Below are 27,732 nucleotides of genomic sequence, written 5' to 3' on the forward strand. Positions count from 1 at the left end.
CTACTACTACTACTACTACTACTGTTACCACTACTACTACTGTTACTACTACTGACACTAACCCTGCACCGGGATTCTTCTTCTACTACTACTCTTCTAATGCTACTTCCTCCTGCTGCTCTACTCTTTCTAACGGCCTGTCTCTGCTTTTTATCCTGTTTCTGAGTATGCTGTCATTTCTCTAACTCGGCAGCGGGCTGGGCAGTCTGTGTTGTCTGGAGAGGAGCCTGAGTCTGACAGGCTCCATCTTCTCACATACTGTAGATAACAGTTTTGAGGTCTGGTCTGAGGCGCTGTGGCATGCAGAGTGGCTAAATGGCCTGTGCATGGTAGGCTAGCACAAAACGATGGTCAGCTCAACAAACGAGCACGCTGTGTTTATTACTGACATTAATAAAATGGAATGCTCTGTGTGTTTATAACTGACGTCCTAAAATTGCAACCTATTCCCTCTGGGTCTCTGGTCAAAAGTAGTTAACTAAATAGGGAATAGGGTGTCATTTTGGACGCATGCAGAGTATACCGCCTCACAGTGTCACAGCGGCACGGTCCAGCGCCTGTGGTCTCTAAGACTTAAGACACTATTACAATAAATCCTTGCAAGGGGTTCCATCTGTTTTGTCAAGACTCAATCCACCACATCGTAACCTTGAGAGCAATAGGCTATTTTCCTGAGCCACTGGAGAAAATCAAAGTATCAGCGGATAAGTCCAGGAGAGGCTTAAGACCTATGGCAGCATAGTGTGCAGAGCTGTAGAGCCCATCCCTCTTCTTCTTCGTTCTCTAGCTGTTCGTCCGTTAGCACAGTGTGTGGACCGGAGCTTTTCCTAATGTCGTCTTTTTCTCCATCTGATAAACAGTTTTTCAGCTTTTTTCTCCAGCCGTCTGTGGTGACCACAACTAACAAATGAAGATGGCCTGTGCTCTTGACATCTTCCTGCATCCCTCTCTTCCCCTCTTTCCTTCTCTTCTCACCTTCCCTCTTTCCTGCCTCCCTCTTTTTCCCTTCCGTTTTAATTATGTTAGGCTTCTCCATTGTCTGGATTAATTGTCTGGATTAATTTGATTCCCAGGTGCCTTAGTTGTGTTTGAATTGTCTGCGTCTATTTTTCCAAGTATGAGACCTGTCTCAGGGATCGTTATGGCTATTTGGCTACTCTCGCTATAATATATTTCTATTTGTTCTTATTTGTTTTGCACTCTGGGAGAAGCTGCTCTTTCCCAGATCTACATACAGTACATCTGGTCAAAGAGCTACATGGACATATATAGCTGGTGTAGCAGGGTTTCTTCTCTTTATTTTATTATCTCCATCTCTCTATCTTTCTCTCTCTCTTCCCTTCTCTGTTTTTCTTTGTCTCACCGGGGCAGTTAGGGCTTTCATATAAAGACTAGAAACAGACAATAATGCCTTCGCAAGAGACAAGCAGAAGCAAAGCATTGTTTTTAGTTAAGCACGCTGTTCCTCTCCCACTCAATCACATCCAATAACCTTGACTGTGTCACCTCTCTCTCTGGCTCCCTCTCTCCTCATCTCCCTCTATCTCATCCCTTTCTCTCTCTCCTTCTCTATGTCTTTCTCGCTCTATCTCTTTCCCTCTTTCTCTATCCCTCTCTCTCTCTTTCACCCCCTCTCTCTCCATCTCCCTCTCCCTCTCTCTCTCCATCTCTCTCTCTCCCATCTTTTTCCCTCCCTCTTTCTCCCTCCCTCGCTTGCTCTCTCTTGCTCCTGTTTAATTATCTCGATCTCTCTCTCACCCTCTGTCTCCCTCTTTCTCACTATCTCCATCTCTTTCTCCCCCTCTCTCTCTGCTAAATGTTTTCTCTACACACCCACTGCATTTTTCCAACATCTGTCCATTTCTCAGTGCAGCAGCATCCTCTGCTGTATCCCTCGGTGTCCTCTCTATCTCTCCTCCCTCTCTCTTTCCCTTTTCTTTCTCCCCCTCTCTCTCTCCACTTTCTCTCTCTCCCCTCTCTCCATTCACGCTCTCTGTCCCCTCTCTCTCCCCTCTCTCTCTCACCTCTCTCCCTCTACCCTCTCTCTTTCTCTCTCTCTCTCTCTCTCTCTCTCTCTCTGTCTCTCCATCCTCGATCTCACTCTATCACCAATGATCCCCCCACCGCCACAGCACAGCAGCACCCACAGATCTGCCTGCCTGATTCCCTGTCCAATCACAGTGAAGTCTCATTTGCTCTGACACTGTGGTTAGGGCGCGCTGGGCCTTGAAGGCTGAGCCTCTGGCTCACAATTGAGTTGTTTTAATAAACTAAAATTAAGCCAATCTGTCAGCCTATAATTATTGAGATCCATCTGTATATCCCTGATGGTGAGGTATTTACAGTATAATGCTGGGCTGTCTCTCATGTCAGCTGTGTTGTGTGCTGGGAGCTGCAGTTGTCTGTCTGCCTTGTCTGTACACTCTTAAAAGTAAAGGTGCCTGGAAAAAACAGCTGAAAAAGGTTCCTCAAGGAACCCCTCTGAAAAGGGTCTTTGAGGAACCCCTGTGTAAAGGTTCAAAGCATTACCTTTTTCTGATGAGAGGGGTTACATTTTAAACCTTCTTAATAATATATTGTAGAGGTGGCAGCCTATCAGATTGAAGTTGTGGCTTTTTGGAGGCTTGACTTTCAGATAGTTATTTTTGGTCACCTGTTAGCGTAAATGTCATTCGTTTTCATCATGTTAAGTTTGTACTCCTCAAAGTAAAATGTTCCTTGAATATTTATGGACATTACATATTTGAATATAATATTAATAATCGTAACATTTATGATTACATACAGTAATTAAGTGGTAACTATTCCAATTCGAAGAACTCATACACCTCTGTGAACCTCATTGAAGCTACTAAGCTGTCAGTGTTCAACCTTAACATGTGATGACAATACAACAGAACAAATTAACGGAAATGACTTTTACTCTTAACGGTGGCCAAAAAATATATATCTTAAAGTCACACCCCTACTAAGCCATGCCTCCACTCCAGGGTTCCTCCAGGAACCCGTTACGACATTGAACCATTAAAGGTTTCCGCAAGAACCTCTCAACTAACCAAAGGTGCAAATATGAACCATTGACAAGCAATGGTTATTTGAGGAACTCCAGGGGTTCCATGTCCTCTGCCACACTGGGTTAAGGCCCCCCCCAACTGACTAGGACTATACATTCAGTTCTCTTTGAGATCTTTATTAAATGACCAGCTGAATAGCTTTCCCACTGCCCTGAGCTGACAAGCACATTATATGAGCTTGATTGCCTTCACACAGTGGGATTCTGGAAAAAGTGCATTAGCAACTTCAGCCAAGTGGCATGAGTAGAGGGTACGTTTTAGAAACAAGAGAACCTGGCATGAACCCACTCCATCTCTGCAACAAGGTTTCCATGGAGACTCCATGGGAGGGAGTGGGAGCTCTTTCTCTGATGAGAATCAGACAGCCAGGGAGCAATGGCGAAAGAGAGAGGGGTGGGGTGGGGGGGGGGCAGAAGGAGGGAGAGGCTGAGAGATGGAGAGATGGAGAGAGGGAGAGGGAGGGAGACATGAGGAAAGCGATACAGAGAGAGAGATGGAGGGAAGAAAGACAATCGCTGCTGGCCGCAGTTTGAGTCCAACAGCCCAGTCCATCTCTAACATCCCCAACACTGAAAGATGATAGTCTGTGTTGTTTTAAAACAATAGGGTCCATTGTGACATCAATAGGGTCCATTGTGACATCACTTTTGGTTCAGTTTGAAACCAGCAAGTACTAATTAAACCCAGCAGTTCTCTGGATTGAAACCTTTGAAGACCAAACCTCAAAGACTTCAACAGCATCATGTGTACAGTATGTGAGTGTATACATGCTGGGCTTCTCTGCTTATGTACCTCTTCCATTTTACACAGGCCTGGTATGCATTGTAAATGGCACTATATTGCCTACATAGTAGACTACTTTTGACAAGTAGTGAACTATATAGGGAATAGGGTGTGATTTGGGATGCAGACCTGGGCTTTGTGTTTATCTGTTAATACAACAGCCATATTGATTTTTCCTCTTCTGATTCTGCAGGATTCTGGAAGCTTGCAGATGTATTATGAGGTTAAATGGTTTCAATTAGCAGAGCTGCTGTGCATAGTGCTGACTGGCAGATACTGAGCCTTCCCTCTCCGCTATGTGGCGTTGTGTTGCGTAGACTACTACACTAACAATCTGCTTATATCTGTACATTGATCTCTTAATACAGGCCTTTATAACCTGTACCACTTAACTTCCTTCTTCTCCTTCTTACTCTCTGCTGCATCCTATTGGCTATCATTACCAAGCCACGCTACCTCCGCTGCTTCCTATTGGCTATCATTACCAAGCCACGCTATATCCTCTCATTTTTATTGAAGTCATATTTGGATTAATGGAAAGTTTCCCTTGTAGCTGACCATGCATCCTGGAGGGGCTCGTAATAAGCTTGTTTCAATAGCAGCTCTGCTCTTCCTCTGCCATGAAGCATAAAGTTTGGCCACTCAACCCAGCAGTCAACGTCCCCCTCTAAGGGACCACATGAGACACTTTGATTGATCTAACCTTCAAAAGTAGCTCAGCTGCGGATGAAGCTTTGATGCCATTCTGATAGAGATCCAGCTAGCTATAGAGCACTGCGTTTGGAACAGGCTTGGTTGGTCATCTTCCATGATTCTATGGGTGCATCTAAAAGAGGATGCCATTTTGGGCACATACCCTATCTGTAAGGTTTTAAGCCTAGCTGTATCCCTCAGTCAGAATTGAAGCTCAACTTGTTACCTAACCTCAATTGTTACCTAAACTCTGTTACTTATTACCCTCTCTCCCCAGTGCCTGGAGCTCCTCCCAGGAAGGTGGAGGCTGATGTCCTGAACTCCACAGCCCTGAGGGTGACGTGGAAGCCCCCCCTCCAGGTGAAGCAGCATGGCCAGATCAGAGGGTATCAGGTGGTCTACTCGCGACTGGAGAATGGAGAGCCACGAGGCCAGCCCAACATCATGGATGTCTCCCTACCTGAGGCACAGGTACTGTCCCACTGCCACTCAGCTCGCTCAGTCCTACACATACTACCTGAGGCACAGGTACTGTCTGTTGCCACTACTGGATGACACCAACTAACTCAGTACCACACATAATGTACTGTATATCCCAATCTCCCTCACCTTCATCTCCCTCTCCAATGTCCCAGTCAGACCTTGGTTCAAATGGTATTTGAAATCTTTCTAATACTTTAACTGCAAACCAAATGAATACTTAAGCTGTGCTTGATTGAGCTAGCCTGCCCATTTGGCACTCCAGGAAGACTCAAGCAAACGCTCAAAGAACCCAGGTCTCTCCAACTTTCAAAGATTCACCTCACAGTTTTCCGTCACTCAGAATGGAGAACTGGGGAGATGGATTTTGCTCAGTAGGTAATAACTGTTACTCTCTGTCAGTGGCAGAGAATGGTAATCAATCACTATGATTAGTTAATTACTCCTCTTAACATGACTGAAAAGGTCCTGTTTATGTCCTCTGTGTATGTGCCTTTAAAAACCAGTGAACAAATCCTCCCTTCTCCATTTCCTCTTCAGTGGAATAAGGCAGGGAGGAAAAGACCATAATAACTGTGTTCAGTCTCTAGCTAGGCTGCTGATGAAAATATATTGGGTGATTTTATATTTAGATATGAATTTGGAGTTTCCTGCCTTTTATGTAATTGAGAATGTAAATTCACTGCCTTGTTATTCCATTTTATATTGTTGCTTGGGTTTTTCACCATCTTGTTGTAGTAATCATAAATTAAGAATATAAACTGCATAAACATAATCCTGATAAGGAATACACACACACACACACACACACACACACACACACACACACACACACACACACACACACACACACACACACACACACACACACACACACTACCGTTCAAAAGTTTGGGATCACTTAGAAATGTCCTTGTTTTTGAAAGAAAAGCACATTTTTTGTCCATTAAAATAACATCAAATTGATCAGAAATACAGTGTAGACAATGGCTGCTTTTTAATGGAATATCTATATAGGCGTACAGAGGCCCATTATCAGCAACCATCACTCCTGTGTTCCAATGGCACGTTGTGTTAGCTAATCAAAGTTTATCATTTTAAAAGGCTAAATGATCATTAGAAAACCCTTTTGCAATTATGTTAGCACAGCTGAAAACTTTTGTGCTAATTAAAGAAGCAATAAAACTGGCCTTCTTTAGACTAGTTGAGTATCTGGAGCATCAGCATTTGTGGGTTCGATTACATGCTCAAAATGACGACTGTTTCTCAAACAAGAAACACTCTAATATACTTGTCCTCTTGCTCAGTTGTGATGGGTGCATCTAAAACTCCTCTTTCTATTCTGGTTAAGCCACTTTGCTCTGTTCTGTGAAGGGAGTAGTACACAGCATTGTAAGAGATCTTCAGTTTCTTGGCAATTTCTCGCATGGAATAGCCTTCATTTCTCAGAACAAGAATAGACTGACGAGTTTCAGAAGAAAGTCTTTGTTTCTGGCCATTTTGAGCCTGCAATCGAACCCACAAATCTTTATGCTCCAGATACTCAACTAGTCTAAAGAAGGCCAGTTTTATTGCTTCTTTAATGAGAACAACAGTTTTCAGCTGTGCTAACAGAATTGCAAAAGGGTTTTCTAATGATCAATTAGCCTTTTAAAATGATAAACTTGGATTAGCTAACACAAAAATCGACAAAAACAACAACACAGAGTTACACATAAACAAACGTACAGTCAATAACACAAAAGAAGAAGAGAAAAAAAAGAAACATTTGGAACACAGGAGTGATGGTTGCTGATAATGAACCTCTGTACGCCTATGTAGATATTCCATTAAAAATCTGCCGTTTCCAGCTACAATAGTCATTTACAACATTAACAATGTCTACACCGTATTTCTGATTATTTTGATGTTATTTTAATGGACAGAAAAATTGTTTTTCTTTCAAAAACAAGGACATTTCTAAGTTACCCCAAACTTTTGAACGGTAGTGTATATATAATCTCTCTGGTTCTCTCCCTCTCTCTAGTTGTATTAGGAATATACTGTAGGAAGATCTCTAGTCGTTTTATAATGTTGTAGTTTTCCGTGTGAGGTACGGTAGGGAGAGGGTGTAGGTACAAGGTGTTCTCCTGGTATTAGCTTGTGGGAGCATGCCTTCCTTCTCTCTGAAGCACACAGTGTCAAACCCTCTTCCAGCTTCTCAGCTTATCAGTGGTAGCACGCCATGCCATTTTCCTCAGATAGCTGCAGGCAAGCCTAGCTGACACGGTAGGTATGGAGGTGTGATGAGATGTTCAGCGAGACAATTCACTAGACAACATGTCTGATTCTGCTGCTGTTTTACAGCGGTTCGCTCAGGCAAATCTACTGTATTATCCACATCACTGGTATTGGTATTGGTGTGCTGTGAATGTGGGATACTCTGCTTGTGCACCTTAAATCTGCAGTGTGCGATTAGTACGTGGCACGACAGCTGGGCTGTTGTTTTTCTAATTGCAGACTGACCCTTTAAACACTTGTTTAGTTAAAAAGCTGAAATAATTGGTATAGCCGGGTCAAGCAGACTGTGCTCATGTTTCTTTTTACGTCATTGTTAAACAGAACGTGAGCTATCGCGACATCAGACTGGTTCCAACAGACTGCTGTTGACCAACCATTTTTCTGTGACCTTGCTATCAGACAGCCACCTAAAGACTACTTCTCAAATCTCTGTTCCTTGATGGCTGCTGTATCTGGTCTCTGTGATGCCCCACTCCTTCGACACACACACACACACACACACACACACACACACACACACACACACACACACACACACACACACACACACACACACACACACACACACACACACACTGCACCACTCCTTGGCCAAGCTGAAAAGTCATGTAGACTTTTGTGGTGTGAGGCCGATCGTTCCGGTCATTTCACATTGTTTGGTTTTTTCTCTCTCCGAGAGATGTCTCACCTCTGATTTCCTTCATGAGGTGCATTCCTGTCTTATCTGGGCAAGAAGCAGGGCTTGATAAAGGCTTCTGCCTCTTCATCCCCCTACCACATTTATGACTCACAGATACAGGCAATGACACACACGGGAGCGAACACGCGTGCACACACATGGACTTGCACACACATGGTCTTGCACACACATGGACTTTCACACACACACATATGCACACATACATACAGTATCCCTGTGAGTGGATGTGTTTTTCAGGGGACTGTCTTGAAGGCTCATCTGGCGATAGTGATGAAAGTGACTCTACACGTACAGTAGGGGAGAGTGGGGTAAGTTGAGCCAAAGGAATAAGTTGAACCATCCTTGTTTTTAGGAAACCATACACAAAATTAATAATTTGACCAAATATTTAAGAAGAGGTCATAATTTCATGGAGTGTGTGAAGGAAGAAACCACATGGGAAAAAGTGGTAAGCAAGTTAAGACCAAAAAGCAGATTTTCACCGAGTCAAATAAATGTATTGTCTTTGAGGTTTTGTGATGCTTGTATCTAAACCAAAGTAGATATTTTTAAGATTGTTTTATACGTCAGTTGGGATATATTTAAGCTACATTAATATTATGAGGTCCTCAGCCTTGCATGAAAGTACATCCTTGTAGCTGTGTGAGCTAATATAGTCAAAATGTTTGTCTTGGGGTAAGTTGAGCCAATGGTTGAGCCAATGTTTGAGCCAATGGTTGAGCAAATTGAAGTGTTTTCTTCCCAGGCATAATGAAAGGCATTTTTGCTGGGATATGAGGTATCAACAGGACCTGGCCTATGTTAAAAGTGTTTAAAAAAGTACAAAGTGTCTGTAATTGTAGGTGTTAGGTGTTAAAAGATGCTTAACATTATCAAAAGACAACAGATTGTGATTGTGTTGAATTGTGTTTGGGAAATAAAGATATTCATGGTTTTAAAATGGTAGTGGTAATATTTATTCAGTACAGAAATGTGTAGGCGCCTTAACTTACCCTGTCCTGGCCTCAATTTACCCCATTCCCAGTCTACGTTGTGCCAAGAGAACACTTTTTATGGACAAGCTATGTTCTCAAAACTGCAATGTTTAAATGAATTCTGATTATTTCCAGGGATACACATCCTGAAATATATGTAGATATCTTTGTTAGAAACAATATGAAATTTCCCTTGACGGAGTAATGGCTCAACTTACCCCACTCTCCCCTATGGAGCAACACACACATGCATGCAGACACACACACACACACACACACACACACTCCTCTCACAACTCAGATTGACCATCACACAAATTGATTTTGGAGAGTTTTTTTCCTTCTACTTTTATTCATAGAGATTGGTCCGTTTTTATTTGTAATGTTTCTTATTAAATGTCTCTTGCCAAACCAGTGGAGTGTTTTCATATTAGAATCAATAAATAGTCTGCAGTAGTTTCCTTAGTCCTCTGCATTAGAATGTCACACAGACCTAAAAGGAAGGGATTCCCAAACCTTCCATAACAAAGCCACCACCTACAAACACAAACAGACCCCACAGAGCCCATGGGCTGTTGCTCTGATCTGCTATACACACTCACTAACAGACCCCACAGAGCCCATGGGCTGTTGCTCTGATCTGCTATACATACAGTACATATGGCCTGATTTGGTAGGGAGGAGGAGGAGGAAGGAGTAAAATAAGGGTAATTAAATAATACTTGGAGGATGAGGATCCATCTATATTAGGCTGTATGTCATTGGGTCTCTGTTGTATATGCAACACACACAAATACATATTGTCGGATCTGTTGGATCTCTCTCGGTCTGTCGTATATACATCACACTCTTCTCTGTGATGGATGGATTCCGTCCCTGGTGCAGTGCTGAATCACTTTAAGTGGGCTGTTTTGCCAGGCTCAGGTCTTAATGCCAGAGCAGAGCTCCCCAGTCCACGGTGGCCGGCTGTGCCCATGTTTATGGCACCCACGTCCTTGTCAGCCCCATGAAAAACAGTCTCTCTGGCTCCTGCTACTGATGAAGCCTGGGAACTAAATCTGTTTGAAAGAGGCCATCACCATTCCCCTCGGTCGCTTATACAACGTTACACACCCAAGGACAGAGATTGGTAACTTTGTTAAGATGTATTTCACTTGCTTTGGCAATGTAAACATATGTTTCCCATGCCAATAAAGCCCTTTGAATTGAATTGAAATGAGCTTGTTGCAGAGAAACATATTAGCAAAATTATAAGCTGTGATCACTATAGACATAGAGAGAGAACAGCATTTCAGTGAGAGAGAAACTAACACATCAGCTAGACTGTAAGCTGTGATCACTATAGACATAGAGAGAGAACAGCATTTCAGTGAGAGAGAAACTAACACATCAGCTAGACTGTAAGCTGTGATCACTATAGACATAGAGAGAGAACAGCATTTCAGTGAGAGAGAAACTAACACATCAGCTAGACTGTAAGCTGTGATCACTATAGACATAGAGAGATAACAGCATTTCAGTGAGAGAGAAACTAACACATTAGCTAGACTGTAAGCTGTGATCACTATAGACATAGAGAGAGAACAGCATTTCAGTGAGAGAGAAACTAACACATTAGCTAGACTGTAAGCTGTGATCACTATAGGCATAGAGAGATAACAGCATTTCAGTGAGAGAGAAACTAACACATTAGCTAGACTGTAAGCTGTGATCACTATAGACATAGAGAGATAACAGCATTTCAGTGAGAGAGAAACTAACACATTAGCTAGACTGTAAGCTGTGATCACTATAGACATAGAGAGAGAACAGCATTTCAGTGAGAGAGAAACTAACACATTAGCTACACTGTAAGCTGTGATCACTATAGGCTAAGTAGTGTGTTGTTTTTCAGTTGACGGAAGCTTTAAAATTCCCCTAGCCGTTTTACTGTGGCTGTGGGTCATCTCTTTAGAACAGCATGCATGCTTGGATTACTGCTCTCTTTGTCATGCTTATGACAAAAGCCTTAATGACAGAGTAAATTCCACCATATCAAATGATTGGCCGTGGAGGTTAGAGACTCTATGGAACATAAAGGTTTAATTGCCTGCCAACTCCCAGCCCAGTGCTTTACGACACCTTTACAATTCATGTTTATACCTGACTCCCCTCTCTCTCCTTCTCTCTTTCTCCTTTCAGGTCAATTCAAAGGGCTTTATTGGCATGGGACAAATATTGCCAAAGCAAGTGAAATAGATAATAAACAAAAGTGAAATAAACAATAAAAAATTTACTGTAAACATTACACTTACAAAAGTTTCAAAGGAATATAGAAATACACATTTCAAATGTCATATTATGGCTATGTACAGTGTTGCAACAAGGGAAAATAAATAAGCATAAATATGGGTTGTATTTACGATGGTGTTTGTTCTTCACTGGTTGCCCTTTTCTTATGGCAACAGGTCACAAATCTTGCTGCTGTGATGGCACACTGTGGTATTTTACCCAATAGATATATATGGGAGTTTATCAAAATTGGATTTGTTTTCGAATTCTTTGTGGGTCGGTGTAATCTGAGGGAAATATGTGTCTCTAATATGGTCATACATTTGGCAGGAGGTTAGGAAGTGCTGCTCAGTTTCCACCTCATTTTGTGGGCAGTGTGCACATAGCCTGTCTTCTCTTGAGAGCCAGGTCTGCCTACGGCGGCCTTTCTCAATAGCAAGGCTATGCTCATTGAGTCTGTACATAGTCAAATCATTCCTTAAATTTGGGTCAGTCACAGTGGTCAGGTATTCTGCCACTGTGTACTCTCTGTTTAGTTCCAAATAGCATTCCAGTTTGCGCAGTTTTGTGGTAAATTATTTCCAGAGAGTAATTCTCTTTTTGTTTTCTCATTATTTGGTTGGGTCTAATTGTGTTGCTGTCCTGGGGCTCTGTGGGGTGTGTTTGTGTTTGTGAACAGAGCCCCAGGACCAGCTAGGGGGCTCTTCTCTAGGTTCATTTCTCTGTAGGTGATGGCTTTGTTATGGAAGGTTTGGGAATCGCTTCCTTTTAGGTGGTTGTAGAATTTAATGGCTATTTTCTGGATTTTGATAATTAGCAGTAATCAGGATAATTGTGCTCTGCATGCATTATTTGGTGTTTTATGTTGTACACAGAGAATGTTTTTGCAGAATTCTGCATGCAGAGTCTCAATTTGGTGTTTGTCCCATTTTGTGAATTCTTGGTTGGTGAGCGGACCCCAGACCTCACAACCATGAAGGGCAATGGGTTCTTTAACTGATTCAAGTATATTTAGCCAGATCCTAATTGGGATGTCAAATGTTATGTTCCTTTTGATGGTGTAGAAGGCCCTTCTTGCCTTGTCTCTCAGATCATTCACAGCTTTGTGGAAGTTACCTGTGGTGCTGATGTTTAGGCCGAGGTATGTATAGTTTTTTGTGTGTTCTAGGTCAACGGTGTCTAGATGGTATTTGTATTTGTGGTCCTGGCGACTGGACCTTTTTTGGAACACCATTATTTTGGTCTTATTGAGATTTCCTGTCAGGGCCCAGGTCTGACAATCTGTGCAGAAGATCTAGGTGCTGCTGTAGGCCCTCCTTGGTTGGTGACAGAAGCACCAGATCATCAGTAAACAGTAGACATTTGACTTCAGATTCTAGTAAGGTGAGACAGGGTGCTGCAGACTGTTCTGGCGCCCTCGCCAATTCCTTGATATATATGTTGAAGAGGGTGGTGCTCAAGCTGCATCCCTGTCTCAGCCCACGGCCCTGAAGAAAGAAATGTGTGTGTTTTTTGCCAATATTAACTGCACACTTGTTGTTAGTGATTTTATATTGTCGTATGTTTTTCCCCCAACACCACTCTCCATCAATTTGTATAGCAGACCCTCATGCCAAATTGAGTCAAAAGCTTTTTTTGAAATCAACAAAGCATGAGAAGACTTTGCCTTTGTTTTGGTTTGTTTGTTTGTCAATTAAGGTGTGCAGGGTGAATAGGTTGTCTGTCGTACGGTAATTTGGTAAAAAGACAATTTGATATTTGCTCAGTACATTGTTTTCACTGTGGAAATGTACGAGTCTGCTGTTAATGATAATGCAGAGGATTTTCCCAAGGTTGCTCTTAGCCCATGTCCCACAGTAGTTATTGGGGTCAAATTTGTCTCCACTTTTGTGGATTGGGGTGATCAGTCCTTGGTTCCAAATATTGGGGAAGATGCCAGAGCTGAAGATGATGTTAAAGTGTGTAAGTATAGCCAATTGGAATTTGTGGTTTGTATTTTGTTAAATGTAATTGGAGAATCCAGCGGGTTCCGGTAGTTCCCTCTCTCTCTCTGTCTCTCTCAATCACTCACTCACACTCACACACACGCGCACACGCGCACACACGCACATGCGCACACACGCACACACACACACACACACACACACACACACACACACACACACACACACACACACACACACACACACACACACACACACACACACACACACACACACACACACACACACACACACACACACACACACACACACACACACACACACACACACACACACACACACACTCTCTCTCTCTGTCTCTATCTCCCTCTCTTTCTCTGTCTTCCCTCTCTCATTCTCTATCTTCTTCTCTCTCTCTTTCGCTTATTTTTGGACACCTGAAGGATTCTAAGAGGCCCCAGTGTTGATGGCTGTGAAGCGTGAGGCTTGTCTGATCAGATAAGATTGTCTTGAGCTGTCAAACACTGATCTGTGTCTCCTGGAGCCCTGGAAAACGTATGCTTCAGCAGAGACAGGTCACTGTGAGAGGGAAGGGGGAGAGTGAGAGATGGAGAGTGGAGATCGAGAGAAGGAGGGAGGGAGTGGAGGAGAGAAGGAGAGAGTGAGGGAGAGATAGTAGAGGAAAAAGAGAGGGAGAGAGGAGAGAAAGAGGAGGGGAATTGGGGAGAGGGAGTGAGAGTCTGTCGTGGTGTGTGGGTGGTAAGAAGCGATTATCGCTAAACAAGGGCAACCTTGGTGCTTGAAGCCCATACTCTCTGCATATATTTACTGCACAGAGAAAAGAGGCTCTGGACTCTCTCTCTTTCTTGTTACCTTCACAGTGCACATTGTAACATCACAAATGGCAGTACACACATTCTTCTTGTCAAATGGCTACGACTTTAATGTCCCAGTTGTGCATTTGTTAGTTGTTAGTGTCTTCTCCACGAGTGTAGTCTGCAACAATTAATTTGAACGCTATAGTGCTTGTTAACAGTAGCACAGTTGCTTCTAAAGACTATACTGAACAAAAATGTAAACGCAACATGTAAAGTGTTGGTCCCATGTTTCATCAGCTGAAATAAAAGATCCCAGAAATGTTCCAAATGCACAAAAGCTTATTTCTCTCAAATGTTGTGCACAAATGTGTTTACATCCCAGTTAGTGAGTATATTTTATTTTCTAAGATAATCCATCCACCTGACAGGTGTGGCATATCAAGAAACTGATTAAACAGCATGATCATTACACAGGTGCACCTTGTGCTGGGGACAATAAAAGGCCACTCTAAAATGTGCAGTTTTGTAACACAACACAATGCTACTGATGTCTCAAGTTTTGAGGGTGTGCAGTTGGCATGTCCTACTGCAGGAATGTCCACCAGAGCTGTTGCCAGATAATTGAATGTTCATTTCTCTACCATAAGCCACCTCCAACGTCGTTTTAGAGAATTTGCCAGTACGTCTAACCCGGCTTCACAACCGCAGACCATATGTAACCACGCCAGCCCAGGACCTCCACATCCGGCTTCTTCACCTGAGACCAGCCACCCAGACAGCTGATGAAACTGAAGAGTATTTCTGTCTGTAATAAAGCCCTTTTTTGGGGGAAAACTTATTCTGATTGTTGGCACTGGCTCCCAAGTGGGGAGACCTGCGCCCCTACCCAGTCATGTGAAATCCATAGATTAGGGCCTAATGAATTTATATCAATGTACTGATACCCTTATATGAACAGTAACTCAGTAACATCGTTGAATTTGTTGCACGTTGCGTTTATATTTTTGATCAGCATACAGTAGATAGTCTTCTCTCCTTCCATTTAACCCAGATCCCTAAGGTATTTCCTTAATCCTGTTCAAGCAGAGCTGCCAGGCATGCTTCGATACGTTTCAGGCAGGCAGCTATGTGTGAAGCTAACTGGAGCAAGACATATATACTGCCTTCTGCCATCCACGACCATAGAGCTGTATTAAAACTGCTTGAGCGACCAACCACCTGTCACAAAACTAAATGTTCCGAAAAGGATTGGAGTTGCTATGCTGCTAAAGGACAGGTAATGGGACACTCTTCATTAAAAAGAGATGGAGAGGGAGAGAGAGGGAGAGAGGGAGAGAGAGAGAGAGAGAGAGAGAGAGAGAGATGTAGTGTTAGCAGGCACGCTGTCGCAGTCAAGTGCCAGGCAGACAGTCATTTGATCACAGGAAATTATGAGATACATAGCACACAGGATATAATTGATAGATATGGCAATTTTATAATGAGACGGGTTCGTGTCAGTGTGGGTGTTGTACTCACTGTGTTATAAGTGTCTGCTACTTAAAAGGATGTTTTCAGCTGAGGTCTCCACTTTCGCTGTTGGAATAGCAGGCACTAGACAGTCTACTGTTGTTTCCGTTTTAAAACAGAAAGGAGCTGTTATGCTCTAGCTGTAAGTCCATGCTGATAGCATCAGGAGAAGGGTTCATTTATTTTTTTATTCGGTGTCAGAGGCCTCTCTGTTTTACAAGGAATTATGAAATAAAGAGAAGTACAACGTCAAGAAAGGGGAGATTTTCAATATATTTTGGGAGACCTTTTCACCCAATGCTTGTCTCAGTGTTGCTACAGTATGCTGAACGTTTCTCTCTGTTGCTGCTCTGGGTGAATTATAGGTTCCTCAAGCAACATGTGCCCAGATAATTCATCTTGACAAAGCATCTCTGAGGCGTTCTTTAACTGAAATAAACACCACCGTTAAATGAATAACGCTAGATAAGACTGTCTCTAGAAGTCAACAAAATGCAACCTATGCCTACGCAAATATATATAACAAAGGAATATCTATAAATTCTTCAGTATCTATAACGAAAGCAGGCCAGTTGTTCCTTATACAGTGTACAGTACATATAGTCACTCCAAGAGGAATAAGGTACTCAATGCGACTAAGTCTATACGATCCCTGCAGGAATTGAACCCATGACCTTGGAGATGAAGGACCTTTGCTAGCAGTCAATGGAGTGGTCTAGTTTCTTATTAATAGAACTGTGCAGCAGGGCAGAGTAAATTATAGCTTTAGTGTTGTCCAGAGTCCTGTAGTCCAGTAGCATTGACCTTTCTGGTGTCAGTGAGTGAGTGTGGCTCAAGCAGTGGAGTACCCTTTGACCTGCACTGTGTGACACATACTGCATAAACACTGCTTAGTCAGAGGCAGCATCCCAAAGGGCACCATATTCCCTATATAGTGCACTACTTTTAAAATAGAGAGCCGTTTGGAGTACAGCCTCAGAGTCAGACATCCACTCACAAACACACAGCCTTGAAGCTCTATGTGGTAGTCTGTGTACCGGCCTTCCAGTTCTACTCACTGACTCATTTAACACTGAGGTCAAACAGGCTAAATGGCCTTTGATGTGTTCAGTTTGTCCCTCAGGTGCCACCGTCACACAGTCATGACCTCACCCAAAGAAGGATGCTGTGACTGGCAGCTACTCCAAGGCTGCAAGGTAGTATAGAGTTCAGTACCGCCCCCACACCTACACCTCACCTTCCCACCACCTCCTCCTTTAAAAACTGGAGTCAAGACTCACAACACATTCTATCAAAGAGCTTTTCCACTCAATTCCACTCAACTTAAGTCAAATGCACACTGTTTTCTCATGGTTCACTGTGTAATGAGAATGTGTCAATCTTTTCCCTTCACTCGTCTTCAGTTATTGACTGTTGTCAAGTGTTTTTATGGGTTGTGGAGATAATTTGTGTTGTGTGATGACTTAGCCTCCAGCTAAGATATTTCTGATACACACATTTGAAGTGTTCTGTTTAAGGGGAGTACTCTCAACTCTGATGTTTGCCATATCACATCTAATATCACATCTAATATTACATCTAATATGACATCTAATATCACATCTAATATGACATCTAATATGACATCTAATATCACATCTAATATTACATCTAATATCACATCTAATATTACATCAAATCAAAATCAAATCAAATTTATTTATATAGCCCTTCGTACATCAGCTGATATCTCAAAGTGCTGTACAGAAACCCAGCCTAAAACCCCAAACAGCAAGCAATGCATGTGAAAGAAGCACGGTGGCTAGGAAAAACTCCCTAGGAAAAACTCCCTAGAAAGGCCAAAAACCTAGGAAGAAACCTAGAGAGGAACCAGGCTATGAGGGGTGGCCAGTCCTCTTCTGGCTGTGCCGGGTGGATATTATAACAGAACATGGTCAAGATGTTAAAATGTTCATAAATGACCAGCATGGTCAAATAATAATAATCATAGTAGTTGTCGAGGGTGCAACATGCACGTCCGGTGAACAGGGCAGGGTTCCATAGCCGCAGGCAGAACAGTTGAAACTGGAGCAGCAGCACGGCCAGGTGGACTGGGAACAGCAAGGAGTCATCATGCCAGTTCGTCCTGAGGCATGGTCCTAGGGCTCAGGTCCTCCGAGAGAAAGAAAGAAAGAGAGAGAGAAAGAGAGAATTAGAGAGAGCATATTTAAATTCACACAGGACACCGGATAAGACAAGAGAAATACTCCAGATGTAACAGACTGACCCTAGCCCCCCGACACATAAACTACTGCAGCATAAATACTGGAGGCTGAGACAGGAGGGATCAGAAGACACTGTGTATTACATCTAATATGACATCTAATATGACATCTAATATTACATTTAATATCACATCTAATATCACATCTAATATCATCTAATATCTAATATAATATCTAATATCACATCTAATATGACATCTAATATCCTATCTAATATCACATCTAAATCACATCTAATATCCTCTCTAATATTACATCTAATATCACATCTAATATTACATTTAATATCACATCTAATATTACATCTAATATGACATCTAATATGACATCTAATATTACATCTAATATCACATCTAATATGACATATAATATTACATCTAATATCACATCTAATATGACATCTAATATTACATCTAATATGACATCTAATATCACATCTAATATGACATCTAATATTACATCTAATATCACATCTAATATTACATTTAATATCACATCTAATATCACATGTAATGCCACAACTAATGCTACAGAATGTCAGTAGCTCTTTCTGAGGATGTTGCCTGAGGTGTTTTTAGGATGGCCCTTTAGTTTCTGGAATAAGCTTATCCCATTCTGTAGTCTTTCTTCCAAGCTATTGAGACTGCTACTAAGGAAATAGTGTGTGATCACAAAGTACAAATGGAATATGTTACGATTATGGCTCGCTCTGAACTCCAGACAGAATCCTTGCTAGTGAAGGAACACAGCAATTACTTTATGAAACAGAGAGACAGTTTCTCAGACTGTTTATTGTCCTTAGCGTTCGCTGTGCTATGATGATGCATCTTTCCTTGATTTAGTGCATAACCTGCACTTCCAATAGGGGACTAGCACTGCACCCCTGGTCTGCCCGCCCTGCAGCCCTTGTTTATGATAAGGCTATTTTTTAAGAAGCTAGAAAAAGGAGCGTGCCCCTTTGTCTTTTATTTTCCGTTAGTCAGCAAGGTCGTGGAGCAGAATACAAATGCCCTGTGTCTCTGAATCAATTCTTCTGTGGTACCTGCTATGTGTCGAGGGTTTGAGAGAGAGAGAGAGAAAGAGAGAGAGACCAAATCGAATCTCCATCAGCCATTACTGCCTTTACTCAGAAGAGAAATAGCCTCTACTGGCTGAGTCTGGGAGGAATGGGGAAGAATGGAGGGGTGAGCCTCGGAGGGGGTCTGGGAGGAAGGCTGGGAGGAAAGCTGGGAGGGGGTTGTAGGGTTTAAGGGGCTCTAGCCAGCTTTATTTCAAAGGGAAGCGTGAATGAAGGGAATAGGTGGTGCAGGTACCTCACGGCAAAAAAGAAAAATGTAATCTCCAGACTGGCTGCTGAATAAGCAAAAGGGCTCTAACCTCTGAAGGTGAAATGTAATCTCAACTCACTGACAGGCACATTACATCAGCACAGGACAGCTAAACCACCAGCCAATAGCTATGGGTGTCTCTCTCTCTGCTTCTGTCTGTCTCTGTCTGTCTCTCTGTCTCTGTCTCTCTCTCTCTGTCTGTCTCTCTCTGTCTCTCTCTGTCTCTCTCTCTGTCTCTCTCTCACTCTGTCTTTCTCTCTCTCTGTTTCTCAGTGAGACACACAGACACACAGACACACACACACACACACACACACACACACACACACACACACACACACACACACACACACACACACACACACACACACACACACACACACACAGAGAGAGAGACAGACACACACAGACACACACACACACACGCACACACAGATAGACACACATACACACACAGACAGACAGACACACACTCTCCCCCACTTTCTTTCTCTCTAGATGATGAGAGCTTGTTATCATCAGCCCATTGAAGACCGAGTTAGACTTCAGAGTTACTTCCTACACCCTATAGCTCAGAGGATTTTTCTTGTTATTGCTTATCTTCCTTTTTGTGTTGGTTCATATAATGTCATCCTGGCTTGGATGTCAACCACTATTGGCCATCTGAAATATCTGAACAAAAAGCATCAATCATACCAATGGAATAACAAGGCAGTCGATTTGTGTCTCAAAACCATGCAGGCCACTTTCTAAGAATTTCTAAGATTGATGAATTTGTTTCGAACGTTTTGTTATGTCAAGGGTTGGGATATATATATTGACATGTTTTCAGACACACTATATGTTTGCAAGAGGTTGGAATGACGTTGCAGGTAAGTTATCAGGATTGTCTTTTGATAATTGTCTTCCCCTGATCGATAAACCCACACAGCAAGTACACCAGCAGGGATGTCCCACCAACAGAGATTGCCCCTCAGGACATGAGCTGTGCTCCCCTGCTCTCTAGGTGGCGCTGTGGAGAGCAACCACCCTCCATCCAACCATCTACCTGTATCCATTACTGCATGTTAACCCTTTCCCTCCCCCTCTAGTTTCCTCTCCCAGTCTTCCAGTCACTAATCACCTGGAGACTGAGCATGCTGCTGTTGCAGTGCCTGTAGGATGGCCTATGGCCCTTTTCTTACCTACAGAGAAAAAAAAGTTCTATCTTTTTTTTTGTTCCATCTATGCTGTCCTGTGTTTGACTTCCTCTCTCCCTCCCTCCTGTCTGCTCCCTGTCATCAGTGGAACGTTGAGGATACCATGGACTATGTGAGTAGGAGAAGTGTGTAGTGTGTGCTGGGTGCGGTGCAGTTTGAAGGTCCGTGGGCCCATGGGGAGCTCTCTCTGTTCTCTCTCTCCCTATCCTCTCCCTATCCTCTCCCAATCCCTCTCTATTTCTCTCTGTCTGGGGACTAACACTCTCTCCTTCCCTTAACCTCAAGCAGTCAGACTTGTAGGAACATTTCACTTTAGAAAGAAAGAGCCAGACAGGGAGCACATAGTATGTGAAATAAGTTTTTCCACGTCATAATTTTTTTCATGTAATGTAACTGTAACAGGGTAAAGTGCCTCTTGTTCCTTAAAAACTGTTTTCTATGATATGAGACATAACCTATACATGACCTTAACTGAGCATTATTATCATGCTACAGTTTATACATGACCTTAACTGAGCATTATTATCATGCTACAGTTTATACATGACCTTAACTGAGCATTATTATCATGCTACAGTTTATACATTACCTTAACTGAGCATTATTATAATGCTACAGTTTTTACATGAACTTAACTGAGCATTATTATCATGCTACAGTTTATACATGACCTTAACTGAGCATTATTATCATGCTACAGTTTATACATGACCTTAACTGAGCATTATTATAATGCTACAGTTTATACATGAACTTAACTGAGCATTATTATAATGCTACAGTTTATACATGACCTTAACTGAGCATTATTATAATGCTACAGTTTACACATGAACTTAACTGAGCATTATTATCATGCTACAGTTTATACATGACCTTAACTGAGCATTATTATCATGCTACAGTTTATCTCATAAGTTCTCTAGCTATAGCCTAGTCCTATTCATTTCTTCCGCTCCAATCTCCTCCCTCCTCTTTTTTTTCCCCTAGGCCCTTTTCACTCCACCTCTATTTCTACTTTCTGTTTTCACTATCTACAGTATCTTTTTCTCGCTGGATCGTCTCTTTCTAGCTAGATTTTAATTTACACATACAGATAACTGCCAAAATAAAGGAAACACTTGGGTAAATGAGGGATATAAAGTATATTGAAAGCAGGTTCTTCCATACAGGTGTCGTTCCTGAGCAGTTCCTAAGCAATTAACATCCTATCATGCTTAGGGTCGTGTATAAAAATGCTGCCCAGATGCCGATTATTTTGGCTACCATGGCTATGCCCCCATAGGATGACAATGCCCCCATTCGCAGGGCACGAGTGGTCACTGAATAGTTTGATGAGCATGAAAACGATGTAAACCATATGCCCTGGCCAGCTCAGACACCAGATCTCAACCCAAATGAACACATATGGGAGATTCTGGAGCGGCTCCTGAAACACCGTTTTCCACCACCATCAACAAAACACCAAATGATGGAATTTCTTGTGGAATAATGGTGTTGCATCCCTCCAATAGAGTTCCAGACACTTGTAGAACCTATGCCAAGGCGCATTGAGCTGTTCTGGCTCGTGGTGCCCAATGCCCTATTTTAAGACACTTTTTGATGGTGTTTCCTTTATCTTTGGCAGTTACCTGTGGATAGTAATGCTTCTCCACCTTTACTCTCTGTCAATCTGTCAGTCATCAATCAGTCAGCAACCTTCTTACAGCAGGTCCCTGTCTCGTCCAACTGAACTTTTCACTCGTCACAAAACAAGAACAAAATGTATTTTTAGGAATTCTCATGGAGATTTCCTTGTCTCATTTCCTCCTTAAAATGCTTCTCCTTTCCTCCTTAGGCTTCTTACTTACCAAGTGTGTTGTGTGAGGAAGGTGGGTGGTGCTGGGAGTGTGGAGGGTGTAGGTGTACGGCCCAGAGTGTGGAGGGTGTAGGTGTACGGCTTGAAGTGGGGGAGTGTGGAGGGTTTAGGGAGGGGAGTGTGTGACAAATCTGGTTGGGGGGTGGAGCACAGAGGGTTCTCAGGCAGAACTGTGAGTTCCAGTCCGTGTCCCAACTGCCCCCCTATTCCATATAGTGTACTACTTTTGAATAGAGTCCTCTGGGCCCTGGTCAAAAGTAGTGCACTGTAAGGGAATAAAGTGCTATTTGGGACGCAGGCCTAGTCTGCAGCACTCCTTCAGTCACCTCTACTCTGCCTCAGCTTTGATATGAACACAGACACATTTCAATACACTTCAAGTGGGGGAACGCAGCTCCACTCAACGCTGCTGTGCTTCTGAGGTTGGTGAGAGAGTCCTGCTGAAGACATGATGCATACTGCACAATGTGTGCCATACTGTGTGTTTGATCATGGTTTGTACATGAGGTGTGTGCGTGTGTGTGTGTGTGTTTGAAGCGTTACAGCTGTAAATCCTCTTTTGTTTTGGTTCGGCAGGAATAAAGGTGTCCTTATGGATTATGTGTGTGTAATTGTCTTGGACAGCCAGCCACACATAGTATTGATTTATACCTGTCTGTCTACCTGCCAGGTATGGTATGGTAAAACACACACACACACACACACACACACACACACACACACACACACACACACACACACACACACACACACACACACACACACACACACACACACACACACACACACACACACACACACACACACACACAGGCATGGGTGTTGTGTTATAATAGTCCTGACCTGGCCTTTGCTGTGCTCTGTCAAACAGAAACCAGAAACCTGAGTCCTGAGCTCTCTGCTGCCACTCTTGAATCACCTGAACCACACTTCCTGGCTTTTACTAAAAAGTGGATTTACAGTTTGAGTAACAGCTGAGATGGTGTGAGTGCTGCTGAACGTCATGCTACGTTGTGTTGTTGAATACATTTTGACTCCCGCCAGTTGAGTGTGCTGTGAATTCCTGCTCTTTTATGTTTCTGTTGTGTTATGGAAGGTGCACACGGCCCAGTGATGCAGACTGTTGATTTGCTGGTTTGTATGTTTCTGTTGTGTTATGGAAGGTGCACACAGCCCAGTGATGCAGACTGTTGATTTGCTGGTTTGTATGTTTCTGTTGTGTTATGGAAGGTGCACACAGCCCAGTGATGCAGACTGTTGATTTGCTGGTTTGTATGTTTCTGTTGTGTTATGGAAGGTGCACACAGCCCAGTGATGCAGACTGTTGATTTGCTGGTTTGTATGTTTCTGTTGTGTTATGGAAGGTGCACACAGCCCAGTGATGCAGACTGTTGATTTGCTGGTTTGTATGTTTCTGTTGTGTTATGGAAGGTGCACACAGCCCAGTGATGCAGACTGTTGATTTGCTGGTTTGTATGTTTCTGTTGTGTTATGGAAGGTGCACACAGCCCAGTGATGCAGACTGTTGATTTGCTGGTTTGTATGTTTCTGTTGTGTTATGGAAGGTGCACACAGCCCAGTGATGCAGACTGTTGATTTGCTGGTTTGTATGTTTCTGTTGTGTTATGGAAGGTGCACACGGCCCAGTGATGCAGACTGTTGATTTGCTGGTTTGCTAGGCCTTTCCTTTTGTGTTGTTTATATATTGTTGTTGGCCAATTTACTGTTTGTGCATGTGCGTGCTCGTGTGTGTGTGTGTGTGTGTGTGTGTGTGTGTGTGTGTGTGTGTGTGTGTGTGTGTGTGTGTGTGTGTGTGTGTGTGTGTGTGTGTGTGTGTGTGTGTGTGTGTGTGTGTGTATTGGTGGGTACTATCCAACTTCCTCTGAACAGAGATTCATATTCTGATACCATCCTAGAATAAACAGACAGAGGTCCTGGACTCACCTTACAGTGTCACACAGGGAAATCAAACCCATCCCATCCATCCTTCACAGAAACTCCCCCTGGGACTGGAATGCTCTGCTCCGGAGTCTTTTGACAAGATAATCTGTTCCTAATGCCAGACAGGTTCAGATGTAGGTTCTTCATTTTAGCCAGTTTGCTAAAGAAGGAAAATCATTTCCTGCAGCAACAGGAAATGTGGATTATAATTCATGGACATTTGTGTAGTGGAAAATTACAACCGTCAGATAACTTTTTTAACCTCAAATACATTACAAGTTTTAAGTATCCTACATTGCAACAGGGTCGTCAAATTAAGATCCTACATCTGAAGATCTGAAGATGTAGGATCATAATTTGAGCCAGTTTGCAACAGCAAGAAAATTATCCTACACAACAGGAAATGTGAATTATTATGAGGATTATAATTGACATTTTTGCAGGGGTTGATACATTTTTCGTAAGTGAAAATCAGGTCTGAAATGGTGATCAAGGTGGAGGGTTAGGGTGAGGGGTAGGCCTTCCTGGTGATCGAGGTGGAGGGTTAGGGTGAGTGTGAGGCCTTCCTGGTGATCGAGGTGGAGGGTTAGGGTGAGGGGTAGGCCTTCCTGGTGATCGAGGTGGAGGGTTAGGGTGAGTATGAGGCCTTCCTGGTGATCGAGGTGGAGGGTTAGGGTGAGTGTGAGGCCTTCCTGGTGATCGAGGTGGAGGGTTAGGGTGAGGGGTAGGCCTTCCTGGTGATCGAGGTGGAGGGTTAGGGTGAGTGTGAGGCCTTCCTGGTGATCAAGGTGGAGGGTTAGGGTGAGGGTAGGCCTTCCTGGTGATCGAGGTGGAGGGTTAGGGTGAGGGGTAGGCCTTCCTGGTGATCGAGGTGGAGGGTTAGGGTGAGTGTGAGGCCTTCCTGGTGATCGAGGTGGAGGGTTAGGGTGAGGGGTAGGCCTTCCTGGTGATCGAGGTGGAGGGTTAGGGTGAGGGTGAGGCCTTCCTGGTGATCGAGGTGGAGGGTTAGGGTGAGGGGTAGGCCTTCCTGGTGATCGAGGTGGAGGGTTAGGGTGAGTGTGAGGCCTTCCTGGTGATCGAGGTGGAGGGTTAGGGTGAGGGGTAGGCCTTCCTGGTGATCGAGGTGGAGGGTTAGGGTGAGTATGAGGCCTTCCTGGTGATCGAGGTGGAGGGTTAGGGTGAGTGTGAGGCCTTCCTGGTGATCGAGGTGGAGGGTTAGGGTGAGTGTGAGGCCTTCCTGGTGATCGAGGTGGAGGGTTAGGGTGAGTGTGAGGCCTTCCTGGTGATCGAGGTGGAGGGTTAGGGTGAGGGTGAGGCCTTCCTGGTGATCGAGGTGGAGGGTTAGGGTGAGTGTGAGGCCTTCCTGGTGATCGAGGTGGAGGGTTAGGGTGAGGGGTAGGCCTTCCTGGTGATCGAGGTGGAGGGTTAGGGTGAGGGGTAGGCCTTCCTGGTGATCGAGGTGGAGGGTTAGGGTGAGTGTGAGGCCTTCCTGGTGATCGAGGTGGAGGGTTAGGGTGAGGGGTAGGCCTTCCTGGTGATCGAGGTGGAGGGTTAGGGTGAGGGGTAGGCCTTCCTGGTGATCGAGGTGGAGGGTTAGGGTGAGTGTGAGGCCTTCCTGGTGATCGAGGTGGAGGGTTAGGGTGAGTGGTAGGCCTTCCTGGTGATCGAGGTGGAGGGTTAGGGTGAGTGTGAGGCCTTCCTGGTGATCGAGGTGGAGGGTTAGGGTGAGGGGTAGGCCTTCCTGGTGATCGAGGTGGAGGGTTAGGGTGAGTGTGAGGCCTTCCTGGTGATCGAGGTGGAGGGTTAGGGTGAGTGTGAGGCCTTCCTGGTGATCGAGGTGGAGGGTTAGGGTGAGGGGTAGGCCTTCCTGGTGATCGAGGTGGAGGGTTAGGGTGAGGGGTAGGCCTTCCTGGTGATCGAGGTGGAGGGTTAGGGTGAGGGGTAGGCCTTCCTGGTGATCGAGGTGGAGGGTTAGGGTGAGGGGTAGGCCTTCCTGGTGATCGAGGTGGAGGGTTAGGGTGAGGGTAGGCCTTCCTGGTGATCGAGGTGGAGGGTTAGGGTGAGTGTGAGGCCTTCCTGGTGATCGAGGTGGAGGGTTAGGGTGAGTGTGAGGCCTTCCTGGTGATCGAGGTGGAGGGTTAGGGTGAGGGGTAGGCCTTCCTGGTGATCGAGGTGGAGGGTTAGGGTGAGGGGTAGGCCTTCCTGGTGATCGAGGTGGAGGGTTAGGGTGAGTGTGAGGCCTTCCTGGTGATCGAGGTGGAGGGTTAGGGTGAGGGGTAGGCCTTCCTGGTGATCGAGGTGGAGGGTTAGGGTGAGTATGAGGCCTTCCTGGTGATCGAGGTGGAGGGTTAGGGTGAGTGTGAGGCCTTCCTGGTGATCGAGGTGGAGGGTTAGGGTGAGGGGTAGGCCTTCCTGGTGATCGAGGTGGAGGGTTAGGGTGAGTGTGAGGCCTTCCTGGTGATCGAGGTGGAGGGTTAGGGTGAGGGTGAGGCCTTCCTGGTGATCGAGGTGGAGGGTTAGGGTGAGGGGTAGGCCTTCCTGGTGATCGAGGTGGAGGGTTAGGGTGAGTGTGAGGCCTTCCTGGTGATCGAGGTGGAGGGTTAGGGTGAGGGGTAGGCCTTCCTGGTGATCGAGGTGGAGGGTTAGGGTGAGGGGTAGGCCTTCCTGGTGATCGAGGTGGAGGGTTAGGGTGAGTGTGAGGCCTTCCTGGTGATCGAGGTGGAGGGTTAGGGTGAGTGGTAGGCCTTCCTGGTGATCGAGGTGGAGGGTTAGGGTGAGGGGTAGGCCTTCCTGGTGATCGAGGTGGAGGGTTAGGGTGAGTGTGAGGCCTTCCTGGTGATCGAGGTGGAGGGTTAGGGTTAGTGTGAGGCCTTCCTGGTGATCGAGGTGGAGGGTTAGGGTGAGGGGTAGGCCTTCCTGGTGATCGAGGTGGAGGGTTAGGGTGAGGGGTAGGCCTTCCTGGTGATCGAGGTGGAGGGTTAGGGTGAGGGGTAGGCCTTCCTGGTGATCGAGGTGGAGGGTTAGTGTTAGGCCATCCTGGTGATTGAGGTGGACTGGTTAGGTGGAGGGAACCAGAGGATTTGATCTGAGGCCAACTGGTACTGGAAGTCATGACGATTTGGCTTTATTTAAACAAGCCTTGACTGAGTTCCCTTGGATGTAGAACAGAATCATTCATCATGTCTTATCTACGTCCTGAATGGCATCCTATTCCCTATATATTGCACTGCTTTTGACCAGAGCCCTATGGGCCGTATGGGTCCTGATCAAAAGTAGTGCGCTATATAGGGAATACGGTGTCATTTGTGATGCAACCCATGTCTTAATGTTAAATGTTTAATATATTCCCTCCCATGGAATCCATCCCTACATTCCCAGAGAACTCCTCCTCCTCCTCCACCCCCCCCCCCCCTCCTCCCCCCCCTCCTCCTCTGGATTTTAAAGAGAGAGACAGAGATAAGAGACTGATTCATTTAAAAAATCCAGTTGAAAGAGAGAAACCACTGCAGTGCCCGAAACTAAAAAGGAATCCTGTACATTTAAAATAATGAAGCTTTTAAAATAAATGTTATAGCTTGAGATGACTCATATTTCCCTCTTATCGCTAACTCTCCAAC

At 44.3% G+C, this 27,732-nt stretch overlaps 1 protein-coding gene across 17 annotated transcripts in view; it reads left to right on the top strand.

The window, feature by feature from the left end:
* Window positions 1–27,732, top strand: part of ptprfa (protein tyrosine phosphatase receptor type Fa) — a 370,993-nt gene that overhangs the window by 272,017 nt on the left and 71,244 nt on the right. For 11 of the 17 annotated variants that reach the window (XM_045687724.1, XM_045687725.1, XM_045687723.1 and 8 more), the window contains 2 exons: window positions 4,828–5,021; window positions 20,402–20,428. In XM_045687724.1, coding sequence (XP_045543680.1) covers window positions 4,828–5,021; window positions 20,402–20,428 — 221 coding nt within the window. The remainder of the gene's footprint in view (window positions 1–4,827; window positions 5,022–20,401; window positions 20,429–27,732) is intronic. The other 6 variants (XM_045687728.1, XM_045687737.1, XM_045687732.1 and 3 more) reach the window with 1 other exon arrangement.

Source organism: Salmo salar, chromosome ssa10 (genome assembly GCF_905237065.1).
Source record: "Salmo salar chromosome ssa10, Ssal_v3.1, whole genome shotgun sequence".
Lineage (NCBI taxonomy): Eukaryota > Metazoa > Chordata > Actinopteri > Salmoniformes > Salmonidae > Salmo > Salmo salar.